The sequence below is a fragment of the Stegostoma tigrinum genome, chromosome 12, assembly GCF_030684315.1.
Source record: "Stegostoma tigrinum isolate sSteTig4 chromosome 12, sSteTig4.hap1, whole genome shotgun sequence".
In the NCBI taxonomy this organism is placed as follows: Eukaryota; Metazoa; Chordata; class Chondrichthyes; order Orectolobiformes; family Stegostomatidae; genus Stegostoma; species Stegostoma tigrinum.
In genome coordinates this window covers 42,601,693-42,617,567 of record NC_081365.1, presented here as the reverse complement: position 1 = coordinate 42,617,567, position 15,875 = coordinate 42,601,693, and the positions used below count along the sequence as shown (strand labels likewise).

Here is a 15,875-nt window from a genome sequence, read left to right as displayed (position 1 = left end):
CTGCACCAATGTGCTGCCCATCACAACTAAAACCCCCTACCCTTCCGGGGACTGTGTCCCTCTATTCCACTAACTCCCCCGGCAGCACGATCCAGGTACCCACCACCCTCTGTGTGTAAAAAGAAAGCACCTGCCTCATACATCACCTCTAACTTTTGCCCCTTGCACCTTAAACCTATGCCCCTTAGTAACTGACTTTTTCACGCTGGGAAAAAGCTTCTGACTTCTCAGTCTATCCATACCCTTTACACTCTTGTAGACTTCCTATCAGGTCGCCCCTTAACCTCCATCATTCCAGTGAGAACAACCCAAGTTTTGCTAACCTCTCCTCAAAGCTAATTCCCTCCATACCAGGCAACATCCTGATAAATCTTTTCTGTACCCTCTTGAAAGCCACCACATCCTCCTGGTGGCCTGGCAACCAGAATTGAACACAAATATTCCAAATGCAACTTTACCTGCCAGTTTTTAAACTTAATGGCCCAGCAGATGAAGGCAAGCATGCTGTGTGCCTTGTTAACTACCTTCTCCACCTGTGTTACCACTTTGTGACCTGTGTACCTGTACACCCAGATCCCTCTGCCTATTAGTGTTCTTAAGGGTTCAGCCATTTAATGCATATTTTCCACGTGGATTAGACCTTCTGAAATGCAGTATGTCAAATTTTCAGTATTAAACTACATCTGCCATCTCTCTGCCCAAGTCACTTAATCAGTCTGTTTCAAAGTGGGAACAAATCCTGTCTTGAAGAATCTCTCCAATAATTTCCCTGCCGCTGACGTGAGGCTCACTTGCGTGTAATTAGATGGACTATTCCTGCCACCCTTCTTAAACAAAGGAAACAACATTGGCTATTCTCCAATCTTCTCAGTTCTCATGGCTACCTGCAGTTACACCAAACTTTGTGTCATCTGCAAACTTACTAATCAAACCAGTTACATTTTCCTCCAAATCATTTATACATATTACAAATAGCAAAGGCCCCAACACTGATCCCTGAGGAACGCCGCTAGTCACAGCCGTTTGTTCAGAAATGCACCCTTCCATTGCTAACTTCTGTCACCCGTGACCAAGCCAATTTTTTTTTTACCAATCTTGCAAGCTCCCCCCGACCCTGTGCGACTTTACCTTCTGTATCAGTCTGCCATGAGGGACCTTGTCAAAGGCCTTACTGAAGTACACGTAGATGACATCCACTGCCCTATCCCCATCGATCACCACCTTCACTTCCTCAAAAAAAACAACCAAGTTAGTGAGACGCGACTTCCTCCTTTAAAAAAAACCATGTTGCCTCTTGTTAATACACCCACTTATTTCGAAGTGGGAGTAAGCCCTGTCTTGAAGAGTCCTCTGTAATAATTTCCTTATCGCTGACGTAAGGCTCACTGGCCCATATTTAGCTGGATTATCACTGCCAGCCTTCTTAAACAAAGCAACAACATTGACTATTCTCCAGTCCTCTGCGACCTCCCTAGCAGCCAGTGAGGATTCATAGATTTCTCTCAAGACCCCAGCAGTTTCCTCCCTTGCCTCATTTGGTATTCTGTGGTATATCCCATTAGGCCCTGGGAACTTATTCACCTTAATGTTTTTCAAGACTCCCAATACCACCTCCTTTTGGTCTCAACATGACCCAAACTATCTACACATCCTTCCCCAGACTCATCATACACCAAGTCCTTCTCCATGGTGTTGAGATTTTCTTGAACCCTGTTGACCAGTGACTTTTCATGACTCTTTTTAGCGCTCTGACTCCTAGCTTAAGTTTCTTTCAATGTTTAATTGCCCTGCATCATGCAGGATTGGCTGTGACACGACTGTTGGACCAGTGTTTGTAAAATTGCTTAGCCACGTCTATTGCATGTTCTTCTGCTGTCTGATATACAAATAGTGTTGTGTTGCAGCTTTATCAAGTTGATACTTTGTTTTTGAGTATGTTTGCTGCTGCTCTTGGCATGCCCTTCTGCATCTTTTGTTGAACCAATGTTAATCTCCCAGGTTTTTGGTAATCCTAGAGTGCAGGATATGTCGAACCACAAGTGACTGTGGGTCATTACAATTCTGCTGTTGCTGATGGCACATACCACCCCTGTCCAGGTTTGAGTTACTCGATCTGTTTGACCTCCATTCAGTAGATTTATAGTGCCTCTCGGTCTGATGGAGGGTATTGCAATATAAACACAACTTCGTGAAGACTGTGCAGTGGTTATTGCAAAAGATATGCAATGGATGGTCACATCTGCAGCAGGGAGATTGCTTCCCTCCAACTTATTGGATGCTTGAACACACGCTTCAGACCCAATGTAGCAGCAGTGGTCTTTAGAACTTGGCCAACACTGTGCTGATGCTGCTGTCTTGGTAATGAACTTTGCCACAAGGCCACACAAAATACTCTGTGGGAGAACTTTAATCAGTACATCCTCCAAGTGGTGCTCACCGTTGAGGATACTGCTTCATCAGCTGCAGAGATGGGGAGGACTTGACCCAATGCAGATGTGGCCATTGTATGCCAGTGGTGGAGGGAGTGAATGTTGAAGCTGGAATGCCAATATAGTGGGCTGTTTTATTTTTCCTGAGATGGTATTGAATTTCTTGAGCATTGTCTGAGCTACAGTTATCCAGGCAAGATGACCTAGACACATACCTGGCATGGGCAGGTTGTCTAGTGAGGAAAAAGTGACAGGCTCATTTTGCATTAGCTGGAGTTAAGAGTAAGATGTGACTTGTTTGAAGTATACTATGTCCTGGGCTGATCCACATTATAATGCATAGGGAAATGATGCTCGCTCTTGTGAGCAAATGTAGAATTTGGTATACTGTGACAAAGTACGTGGTTGACCACTTAAGACTGAAATTAAGATTTTTTTTTCTTAGATCTTGAGTCTGAACTGTTTCTCTCAAAACTTGGTGGAAGCTGTCTTCTTGCATTCTTTTGAGATAAAGGTCCACTGTTGATGATCAGTTGAATGAAAATTCATAGAGTGTTGTGGACTCGTGTACGAGGCATGTAATCACATCAGCCACGATCTTAATGCATGGCAGAGTTGATAAAAGAGCCAAATGTCCTCCCTCTGTTCCAACTACATATGTTCAATAACAATGTCAATGATACTTTATAAAATGTTTGTATTATTAAGGTTTTTTTTAAATTCATCTGTAGTGGTTGGCTCAATATTCCCTCCAAAGCAAGCACTGCTCTCTTAATGTATGGACCTGTAATAGAATGTATAGTCTACTGTTGAATTCAAAATCAACTCTGGTTAAGATTTATCAAGCTGTTAAAACTTAAAATGTTGCTCATTTGCAAGCTCAAATCTTTTTAATCTACAGTTCTGCTTTTTAACGTTGAAAATATTTGTACAACCTTTATTATCCAACTTTCATTTCCTATACTGTCATGGAGAGGGTGAGCTTTTTCCAAATCTTAGACAATGTTGTCTCGCGTTAGCTGATAGCAAACGTGTGTCGGTATTTAATAAATATGAGTAATAAAGGATCTTTGAAGGTTAACATTTGGTCAAAGAATTCAGTGTGTCAACCTAATGGCTGTTGAAGGCAAACTTACCCATTTGAAGGTGGCTGTTCAGCTCCTCGTATCTGCACACATCAACACATCCTGCCAAGATCACAAGATTTCACAAGTGCATGCTGTGTTTCCACCAATCCTGTTCTCTAATGTGATAATCTGACATCAACAAGGAATAGCAGACCCACAGCCAGTTCAAACCTAGCCACTGAGATTGTAGAGCAAGCAAATAATTGTGCAGCAGCTAGAGCATTTAAGACACTTCAGAAGAATGCTAATGGTCAGATGAAGCTCATCACACAGAAAGAGAAACTTTTTTGTGACCCTGAAATTGCATAGAAATCATAAAAAAAGGTTTTTTTTCAAATCACATGCAAGGAAGAACAACATTGGGCTAAGAATATATATCCTGAGATTCATTTGCTACAGAAGCCAGATTGTACATCTTAAGTTTCAGAAGCTAAAATCACTTATAGGACAGTATCACTTCCCAGATATAATGCTACTTGACTCAGATCGTACAGGAGATTCTCATTCCATTTAAGAGCACATGCATATAGATGATAATTGAAAAAATGTTCTGCATTACAATGCAGGTTGAAGTGCTAAGGAAGGGGTGGTGCATAATGTCGTCATGACAGTGACCTTTCATTGCACAATTAATTTGAGTTTTGTATTTAAATTAATTTAGAGTTTAGTAGGCTAAAATTGCATTTATTTGTTGCCCTTTCTCGCTGGTAAAGCAGCGTACGCATTTTAAATTGTCAAGCTCAAACAGAGTCTAATTTTATTATTGTTTCTTCTATATTCTTTTCAAAATAACTTTTGTCCATACAAGAAAGAAATTGATGTATAAAATAGTTTGAACAATGGTATAATCATGTTTCACATTCTTAACCAAATTTACTTCACAGGAAAATTGTGTTGAAATAAAAGCAGAATGAATACTGTTAAACCTGTGATGCCACACATACTTAATAACAAAACTAGGGATATAGTTAGTTAAATTTCCTGTATTGCAGGCTGGATGCATCACACAGTGGAGCCGCTAGGAGACAAAACAGCTAAGGAACGTCTTGCTATTCAATATCTCCAGAAATCTCTAGAGGCAGACCCTAACTCTGGCCAATCTTGGTACTTCCTTGGCAGGTAAGGATAGTTAGTTGTTCCAGTGTTGAGATTTGAATCAGTTATTTGAAAAGTCTGGGATCCTCAATCTAATTGCATATTTAAAATAAAACACATATTAAATCCAGTTCTGATGCAGTTCAGTAATTTTTCTATTTCAGATACTCAATTAATCTGTGCATTTTCAATTTTTCTGATTTTTATGTTGCTATTTCTCACACTTTTTTCAGATTTCTTATTGTTCCTTGAATGAATTCAACAGAGATGCTGAGACAGATGTATTCCTCCTTGAATTTGTAATTCTAAGATCGTTTGACTGGCAGAAACCAGCTTACGTCATTCCAGACTCTTACGTGCAGTGCTGAAGAAAAATTAACAATGTTGTTAGTAGAATAGAATATTGAATACCCTTTATTGTTATGTGTACTGATGTACAGGAGTGTGGTGAAAAGTTTCCAGTATCACCCCAAATGGTGCTGTCTTCGGTACAAAATATGTAGGTACAGGTCTTGGGTACAAAATACAAAATTAAAGGGAAAAGAAGTTACGTTACTTACATATGTTCTCATTTTTCTAACCTGTACTATAATCAAAGTTAAACAAGATAAGCATTGCAGTCCTTCAGTAGATCAGCGCGGGGAGCTTCAACACATGGTCTGCCTGGGCTCGCAAGCCGTTGACCACTCGCACCTGGTTCCCGGTCCATCAACTGACCCATCTCTGTTCGAGCCTTCAACCCACTGGCCGTCCCTGCTACCCATGAGCCTCCAGCTGTGCTGGACTTCTCAGTTCTCTACAAGCCTTCAGCAAACTAGCTGTCCCTGCTCTATTTGGGCCCCCAATTTGCTGACCGTACCCACAAACCTCCAGCCCACTGGCCATACTGCTCCTCGTGAGCCTAGTGGACGACCAAGACCAGAATAATATAATACTGTTATACTATGGTTATAAATTGTTTCAGCCCATCATTCCATAATGATCCTGATTCCTGTGAAATATCGCCATCTCTACTACTATTCATTGATTTGAAATCCTCTTTGGCTGCAATTGTCACTAATAGGCATTCCCTTTATACAACTTTTACAGAACTATCTGCAAGGCAATCCAAGCTACTGGGATTCTTAATTTCACCCATGTGTGGTAGAATTGCTCGAGACAAAGTTTTGACCTTAATCTTATCCAGCCTGATTTATAGCCATTGCCTTATGTGATGTGATATGACAAAACTGAATGATGTGCCTCTGAGATTAACAATCTCCACCCAGTTTTAAAATGAGAATGGCAACAAACAAGGAAATTTTGGAAAAGTTTAGGTGGAAATGATGCCATAAAGAAATTTTTGAATTTCTAAAGATCGTGATAAGACTAATGATGTCATCAACTAGGAAGTGGTAGATTTATTCAAAAATCAGGAAGATTATTGCATATTTATTATCAAAGAACATAAAATATACGACCCAAAAATAAACGAGTCCGCCTAGCCAGACCATGCCAGTATTCATGCACCTCCCAAGTCATGCCTCATCTCATTGGGTTAGTGAAAAATTATAGAATTGTTTGATTTTTGATATAAACTACTAAAGCTTCGTCCTGTAGTATGTTGTTACTATACTTCAAAGGATAACCAACCTCTAGAAATTTAAAACAACTACTTGGATGCTGGTGGTGCATGTTAGAAGTGACTTCAATCCTGAACGTATGGCTAACTCTGTAATCCATTAGAAGATTCGTCAATGCCACCTCACCTGCAAACACCTACTGTTGACAATCCACCCAATCTCCAAACGAACCACCTTCCCAGACATGCTAGACAGAAAATTTGGACAATTAGATTATTTCCATAAGTCAAGCAGATCTCTTCCTCCAATTTCCAGTATTTTAATAGCTAATAAGTTAGTGTTCGAGAGAAAAGGTCAGCAACATTTTTCTTCGTGCTGCATGTCATTTCTGAGGTTGTGAGCAGCACTCCTCTGGAGATTTATGTTTAATTCACGGAAACTGCAGGAAAATATTGGACTGAATAAAATCAACGAACTGCAGATGCTGGAAATCAGAAACAAACAGAAATTGATGGTAAAACACAGCAGGTCTGACAGTGTCTGTGGAGGGAAAGCAGTGTTAACGTTTGGGGTCCAGTGACCCTTCTTCAGAAAGTGTTGGATGGTTGGCAACCCTACTCCTGAATTACATAGTACGATGCCATTTCTGCTTTTTAAATAAGATTATAATTTTTAAAAGTAAATACTGTAAGCTCGAGCTCATTCACCTCATGTTATCACCACAAATTTCAGTGTGAACACTATTTGCAAGTCAGTTGTATGAAATGATCTTCATGCTTTTATACAGTTTCCTCAAGGTGATGATTTGACTTGAATTTCTTCTCAATAGAAGTAAAAATTGCTCACCTATCATTAAGCATCACTTGGGTGTGCTCAACTCTTACGTGAAATTAGAATGGATAAACATATTAATGTGTCCAAGTTTGGTTTTGCCTTTCTCATTCTTGATATACACGTTAATCTTTATGTAACAAAGTTCCTTTCTGTCTCTACTTTCAGACCGTGCAAAGTGGTGCCTCATTGGATGTCTAATTTTATTGCATCCCCACTTGCTTTCTCCTCTTCCTACTGTTAAGAACTGAGGATTGTTTACTAACACAGTTAGTGTGTACAGATTCATCCAGGAGAAGACTGACCAGCGTAGATCCTACATTTTTGAATCAAGCAATTCCTAGTCCTCTGACTCCAATTCTCCACTGACATTAAAGACCATTACATTCTATTACATTTCTCCTACAAGTGGCTATAGTATTGTAATGGTAAACTAATAATATATGTTAAACTAATAATATACAGACCTTTATTTAATATATCTAAAACACAGTGTACCAGTTTTAAATTGTGCAATGGTTTGGGAGTTTGAGTTCATTTTTTAAAACGTCAGAGTAATCATGAATTAAGGGGTCCATGAAGCTACTATTTCATCAAACTGTTCCTAGATGGAAGTATGAGGGAAGTAAAGATGGGCAGTAAATGCTGATTTTTATCACCTGTGATTGAATTCCCAAGAATCAGTACTTTTAAGAAAATATTTCATTAAATGTTTTCATTTGTGGAAACAAAGTAGAGGCCATATCCGAAGTGAGCCATGCCTTCATGTATCAGTTACTCTCTATATCTTGGGTGTTAGAATATTTTTGTTTCCTTTACATGCAAAGGTAATCTTCATCGGATCTAACTTTCTATGAGTAGATTGCAAAGCATTGAAAGCTGGAGACTTGAGTTTGCAAAATAACATTTGTGTATATGTGTTCTGAATTAAAGTTATCTCTTTTACAGGTGCTATTCAAGCATTGGCAAAGTTCAGGATGCCTTCTTATCATACAGGCATTCCATTGATAAGTCAGAAGCGAGTGCTGATACATGGTGTTCAATAGGGTAAGAAGTTGCAGATACATAAAACGAATTGGCAAGAGATAAGCAGGTGCTCTGGCAATATTAGTTGGTCACTTCATTATCTGCATCTGCTCAGTTCTGATTGCCACTTTGTTTACTGCTTTAGGGTGTTGTATCAGCAACAGAACCAGCCAATGGATGCTTTACAGGCCTATATCTGTGCTGTTCAGCTAGACCATGGACACGCTGCAGCCTGGATGGACCTGGGAACACTCTATGAATCCTGCAATCAACCTCAGGATGCAATTAAATGTTACATAAATGCAACCAGGAGCAAAAATTGTAGTAATACTTCTGCACTCACAGCAAGGATAAAGTACTTGCAGGTAAAGTGGTTTGGGGTGTGCTGTCTAAATATACTATTCTTCTCAAAAATTAAATGAATTGTTTCATACCAATTTTGAAGGATTTACATACTAAATAAGAACTGAAAGCACTGTGGATGCTGTAAATCCTTCACCAAAACAAAAGTTGCTGGAAAAGCTCAGCAGCGCTGGCAGCATCTGTGAAGAAAAAAAATCAAAGTTAATGTCTTGGTCCAGTGATCCTTACTCAGTCACTGGACCAAAATGTTAACTCTGATTTTTTTTTTTTTCTTCACAGATGCTGCCAGACCTGCTAAGCTTTTCCAGCAACTTTTGTTTTGGTGAAGGATTTACATCTTTTGGATTAGACAAAAATTATATGGTTTGTTATTAACTAAATATATTGCACATAATGAAAGAGATTTTTAAAGCTATAACATGGTTTATATCAGTTAGTTAATGATATACCATGCAGACAGAATTCCAAGGAATATAATTTGAATGGGCAATTTAAGCAAATTGTAACAGATGACCTCAACTGCCATTTTTAAATAAAAAAATAAACCTTAAATTTAAATCAAATTAGCTTTATGCAGTACTGCATAGCAGGTTATCTGATAAAATTGTATTCAACTTCAAATGGAGGTCTGAAGAAAGCAGTCAGTTGTTTTCCATTGCTTCAACTCTGACTTGAAGGGAAAATTACTGAAAGTCTTATTTAACATTTTTGCCAAAATTACCTGCTATATGGTATCTTAAGTGCAAAGCTCTTCTGGTTTTCTTTAAGTCCTACCTGCCTACACAGTATTTATACATAAGCCATTAATGCAAGTTACATTGAACACTTCTGTTAAAGCTGCAGTATCTTTCTTTATTTGACTTCATAATTTGAGCACATTTTCAGATACATTTGATAGCATCTTCAAATGGCCTACTAAGCAAAATGCACTTGATATTACTTAGGAAGTTCCCAGATTACATTTGTGTTCTTTGCTGAAATCACTGCTTATAACCAGGTTTTTAGTTAGAGCTATCTGCTGAATAGAGCAGTTCACTAATCAATGCCTGAAATTTACTGGTATCAGATGAGGATAAGAATGCTTGGATGCAATGACTTCTGAAAACACATCCCAAATCTCACTGATCAAGTTGAGGGAGCAGTTTTGCAATTCTGCAGGAAGGTTCCTGGCACTTGCAGAACCATGCTCCTATATAAGTTAGCTCCTTCAAGAGCACGGGAGAGGAAATTGAGAATGGAAAAGATAAACGCAATTTACAGTTTTTGTGCTGTTAATTGGGACTCAGCTATTGTTAATGCGCATGCTTCATATGCAGCCATTGATCCAATCACTGCTCCATCTTCTTATCTGACCAAGTGTGTTCTTGACCATAGTATCAGTGAGTTTTTTAAGGTGACACCAGAAGAAATATCGGCTACAAAATCAAGAGAACTACAGATGCTGGAAATCGGAAACAAAAACAGAAATAGTTGAAAAATTGAGCAGGTCTAGCAACATCTGTGGAGAGAAATCCCAGCTAACATTTTTGGGTCAGAACTGATTCACTTCTGACGCATGGTCACTGGACCTGAAATACATTTAGCTCCGATTTCACTCTTCAGATCCTGTCAGACACCCCCACACCCCTAATCTATCTAGTCAGTAAGGTACTTTGTTCCTTCTGAACTGAGCTAATTTAGCACAGAAGCAACATAGGATGTTTTGTCTTGTACGGCATTGTGAAACACCATACAATGCTTTTGCCCATTAAACCATTTTGCCCTTGATAGCAATCTGCTTTTCATAAAATATATCTCAATGTATTTGGCACTAATCTATTGTGAATTATATACGTACAGCTTGATTTTTTTTCTTAGTAATAGGTGTACCTTTCTCTTGATAGAAACACATACTAAATACTGTGTATTATGAATGCAGCAAGGAAAAATGGGAAACTTAAAGCATAGAGAAAAGCTATTTGACTCCCTGTTGGGCAAAGTTAATACTTATGTCCTGTTTCTTCCCTGTAAACATTATCTTTCTTAGCTTCAAATGTTTTGCCCCCATTTTAAAAAGCAAAGATTTTGTTTTAACAATGTTAGTGTCTGATCTGCTGTGTGGTTGTGTGTAAACTACTTTTCCCTAAACCCCCTCATTCAGTGACTACTTCAACTTGCAAATTATTATTTCTTTATTTGGCTGAAAATTTCCTCTCTTCTGTCTCTATTCCATTAGAAATAGCAGTTAGATTCTCTTACAACTACCTTTTCTGTCCCTGTATTTTCTATTAAGCTAGCATCCTATTTGTGATGTATAAACAAAGGCTAAGTTCTATTGTTAGGTTTAAACATTTGTTACAAGATATTACTGTTAAGGGTGTAAAACGTATTGAGTGAAAACGTCTAAGGAATACAACTAGCCGTAGGCAAGCAGCTCTTTGGAAAAGCAAACACATGCAGTTAGAAGTCTTAATTTTGGCCCTTATTGAAATCATTTATTTACTGTCTCCACTTAGATTGTACTGTTTTGAATCTATGTCCTATGATGATACTTCTTTGATTTTCAATTTCTCTTCACTTTTCTCTGCCCTCTCAGCTAAACTCTTTGAATCTATTCAGTATTCTTTAGGCTAAATGGCACAACTTGGATTACATACTTGACTTCAGTTCAGCTGTTGTGATTTCCCTCTAAACCATGAGTGAGATGTGAGAAACATATAATTGGAATTTCTATTTTTATCAGTGTTTGTTTCACTCCTTTTCTGGTTATATGGAAATGCATTAGGATTTGTTTTGCATTTTAAGTAGTTTGATGTTTAAAAAGTATGAGGTCAATTTATAAGTCAACTAAAAGGAAACTGCAGCTTTGAAAGACTTATTTGTACATTTAGTTTAATATTAAATTCAAGTAGAACTGAACAGGGGGATATGACAAAGATACTAATTACACTGTCCATCCCTGGGAGATTTATTCACTATAATGTACCTTATTACCAAGAGAAAATTGTTACAATTTAAATTCTAAATCATATTTGTATAAAATATATTGTATAATAGTTAACATTAGTTTTGTTCTGATTTTTGACTGATTTATTTTCACTGCACACAATGGAAAATAACAAATTAAACGAGAAATTTGCCTAGACTTCACACAAATGTGTTCTACCACAAGTTTAACTGAAATTTTAGTATGATCATAAAGCCACAAAGTGTTACATGATTGTTGAGCAATTAGGTGGTTTGTATGACTGATCAGTTAGCTTTCATTTACATAATCACATCACATACTTTTTACAGGCCCAGTTGTGCAACCTTCCACAAGGTAGCCTACAAAGTAAAACCAAAATGCTTCCCAGTATTGAGGAGGCATGGAGCCTACCAATCCCAGCAGAACTTACCTCCAGGCAGGGTGCCATGAATTCAGCTCAGCAGGTGAAAATTATTTGTACCTCAATTGTACTTAAGCATTTTAGCTTTATAGTTTTAAAGGTACTTTTTAGTGGCTAATACAATTACACACATGCACACCAATAGTAACTACGCAAAACGCATCACTGGTAGGATTTGAAGAAATATGTTCATGGAATTACAACTATTTGGGGCATTGAGATTATCTACCAAAATATTTTTGAAGATCCTAGAGCTGTTGAGATCAAAATTGGTGATTTCTCAAGCTGTTGCAAAGTAAATGTCGAACCATCCAATTTTATGCAATACTTTGCACTGTTTGTGCATAAAGCAGTGTTGATAGTTAACTTCAACAATGATTGCCCAGATCTGTTCCTATGTTTTCTTTCCTTGGTACTCAACTCTGACAAAAATAAATTTTTAGTCCAAATAACACCTAGTCATTGTTCAGCTGGTGAAAAATATATCCTGTGGTTACTGCTGCACAAATGCACGCCAATGGGGAATCAAAAGCAGAAAGAAAAAATGTCTTGAAAGTACATGGGTATGTTTCCTAAAAGTTTTATTCCACTGCTCTTTTTTTGTGTGTAGGCTTGTAAACTTCACCATCACAGTAATGAACCATTAGTAGGCCTCAGTCAGCAGCCACAGCAGTCCTTACCACTACACATGGTTCCTTCTAATCAAGTAGATGATCTATCCAGTTCTGCTAAAAGGAAAAGGATGTCCAGTCCTACTAAGGTAGTAATTCGACTTGGTTCTGTTTTAGTCCTTTAAGGACAGCAAGTTGATCTTAGCATTCAAATGAAAGGGGAACAAGAAGAAAATTTAAGTTTTTGAAATAAATGCTTTTTAATAAGTTCATGTTGAGAGATTTAATACAGCTCAATATGACATATCTTGAATGTAACATGTACTCTGAACATATGCTTATTGTGGACATTTTTAACATTTTCAGAATAGTTAAGTATTCTATGCTACGTGCATTGTGAAAAATAGTTAGTTGTTTTTTGCAAGAATTGGCAAAATAGCCTCAATTATCGAAGGATCTTACATGCCAGTTTAAGACAATGTAAAATAAAACACAATATTATAATCTGGTGATATAAAGAACGTTTTTCTCTAATGACAGAGAAGGCAAAGGGAAGATGTGGCTTAGGGCTATAGAAGGTAAGAACCTTGGAAGCTTTGCTTAGTGAACTTGGGGAAGGGAGGACTATGGTTGAGGGAAATGTTCATCCTGGAGTTCACTTACCAGTAGTGTACCCCAAGGATCTGCTTTGGAGCTGTTTGTCATTTTTATAAATGACCTGGACGAGGGAGTAGAAGGATGAGTTAGTAAATTTGCTGATGACACTAAAGTCGGTGGAGTTGTGGGTAGTGCGGAAGGATGTTGCAGGTGACAGAGGGACATAGATAAGCTGCAGAGCTGGGCTGAGAGGTGGCAAATGGAGTTTAATGCAGAAAAGTGTGAGGTGATTCATTTTGGAAGGAGTAACAGGAATACAGAGTACTGGGCTATTGGTAAGATTCTTGGTAATATGGATGAACAGAGAGATCTTGGTATCCAAGTGTATAGATGCCTGAAAGTTGCCACCCAGGTTGAGAGGGTTGTTAAGGTGGTGTATGGTGTGTTAGGTTTTATTGGTAGAGCGATTTGAGTTTTGGAGCCATGAGGCCATGTTGCAGCCGTACAAAACTCTGGTGCGGCTGCATTTGGAGTATTGCGTACAGTTCTGGCCGTCGCATTATAGGAAGAATGTGGAAGCATTGGAGAGGGTGCGGAGGCGATTTACCAGGATGTTGTCTGGTATGGAGGGAAGGTCTTATGAGGAAAGGCTGAGGGACTTGAGGCTGTTTTCATTAGAAAGAAGAATGTTAAGAGGCGACTTAATAGAGACATACTAAATGATCAGAGGATTAGCAGGGTGGACAGTGACAGCCTTTTTCCTTGGATGGTGATGGCTAGCACGAAGGGACATTACTTTAAACCGAACGGTAATAGATATAGGACAGATGTCAGAGATAGATTCTTTACTCAGAGAGTAGCAAGGGCGTGGAATGCCTTGCCTGCAACAGTAGTAGACTCACCAACTTCAAGGGCATTTAAATGGTCATTGGATAAACATATGGATGATAAGGGAATAGTGTAGGTTCGATGGGCTTCAGATTTGTTTCACAGGTCAGCGCAACATCGAGCACCGAAGGTCCTGTACTGCACTGTAATGTTCAATGAATAGAAAGAGTCAGTTTTCATGACAGCCCATGAGCATCGCAATCAATTTTTTTGGGGTGGCAGAGGTTTTAAAGAGTTTGCTTGTAGTTAAGGGATTGGGGTTACTTTTGCATTGCAGGATGTTGCCAGAATAATGAGTGGGGGTGAGGAGCATGGCCTAAATGTTAGTTGATTTGGCTTAATCGTGCCTGGATTAAACCAGTTAAGTATCAGATGTTTGTATTTGCAACCTTTGGATTTAAAGAAGTGAAAATGAAGTCTGTACCCAGAGGATGGACTAGAGATGGAGAAAATAATGGTTTAAATAGTGGCAAGAGCATGAGAAGTGATGTTGAGAATGTGATTGAGAAGATGGCTGCAAAGTTTAACAAGTAAAAGGCCTAAATAGGAGATGGTTTTTGGAAGCAAGATGTGTTTTCTAATGAATTGTTACAAAATGTACCACATTTGTCAAATCTATGTAGACAATAGATCCAACAATTTATGCAATCTGGCGTTCAAATTTTGTTCAGGGTTTCCAATATATTAAAACCTGTTGCTTCAAAACCCCACTTATTTGTCCAGTTGTTTTCTGTACTAAGCTTTTATAAATGCTATGTTCAGCGATTGTGCAGAATTGTAACTGCAATTACTTTGGAAATCAGAAATGTTCATTGATTTTTCTATTTTCAGCTAAATGCTCCAGATGTCTGGTCAGGTGGTCACACACCACACCATCCAGTGCAACAGCAGGTTCCATCATGGTACCTGACGTCTCAAAAATTACAGGTAAGTTGCGTTGTTATTCTATTTTAATTTTGTAGTGATTTTAAATGTTGAACAAGTTTTCAGAAATTTATCAAATAGGATGTGCACCAGAGCATAGACTAATCCTACCATGAACACTCAGCTCCAGATCATCATATAGATTTAACTTGGGCATGTTCAGAAAAGCTGATTTCATAAGGAACTTTGATGTCAAAGTAATACTTGACTAAGTTTTTAATTGTTCTTTCACAAGCATTCTGGACAGCACCTGTAAGGCCATCCCCAATTGCCGTTGAGTTCATCCAAGTGACTTACCAGTCATTCTCGGAGGCCAGATGAGTCTCGACTCTGTTGAGAGTAAGGGATTACGTTTAGGCAATATTATTTTCAGTTCGAGAGATTAGTGTGCCAGATGGATGTTTATAACAATCAAGTAGTTTCAGCATCATTGTTGTTAACACTAAGTAAAAATTTTCAAACTTAATTGCCCACCCAGTTGTATACTGTCTTGATGAACAAGATGTTGAACATGATGTCTTTGAGACTAGGACCTGTGGGCACAGCCTTAAAATTAGTGGGGGTAAATTTAAAACTGAAATGAGACGACATTTCTTCAGCCAGAGAGTGGTGGGCCTGTGGAATTCATTTGCCGCAGAGTGCAATGGAGGCTGGGACATTGGATGCCTTCAAGGCAGAGATCGACAAATTCTTGATCTCCAGAAGGAATCGAGAGCTACAGGGAGAGTACAGGGAAGTGGCGTTGAAATGCCCATCAGCCATGATTTAAATGGCAGAGTGGACTTGATGGGCCGAATGGCCTTACTTCCACTCCTAATCTTATGGTCTAACACATTACTTGGCCTCTTGGTCTCTTCATCCAAGTCACAAATACGGATTGTAAATAACTGAAGTCCTACCAGTGATCATTGCAGCATTCAAGCAAGAACACCTTTATGACCTAACAGTGGCCCTTATATTCCTCCTGTTTTCTGCAGTTTAATTCTCTCGCCCGTCTATGCCAAAGTGCAGAAATGTTTTGTGTAGTGCTTTATCAAAAGCCTTTTGAAAATTC

The 15,875-nt window shown here is 38.5% G+C and overlaps 1 protein-coding gene across 3 annotated transcripts in view; it reads left to right on the top strand.

Moving 5' to 3' along the window:
* Positions 1-15,875, top strand: part of kdm6a (lysine (K)-specific demethylase 6A) — a 221,999-nt gene that overhangs the window by 147,374 nt on the left and 58,750 nt on the right. For 2 of the 3 annotated variants that reach the window (XM_048540307.1, XM_048540309.2), the window contains exons 10-15: positions 4,549-4,675; positions 7,993-8,091; positions 8,216-8,435; positions 11,710-11,844; positions 12,412-12,561; positions 14,729-14,824. In XM_048540307.1, the coding sequence (XP_048396264.1) occupies positions 4,549-4,675; positions 7,993-8,091; positions 8,216-8,435; positions 11,710-11,844; positions 12,412-12,561; positions 14,729-14,824 (827 nt within the window). The remainder of the gene's footprint in view (positions 1-4,548; positions 4,676-7,992; positions 8,092-8,215; positions 8,436-11,709; positions 11,845-12,411; positions 12,562-14,728; positions 14,825-15,875) is intronic. The other variant, XM_048540308.1, reaches the window with a different exon arrangement.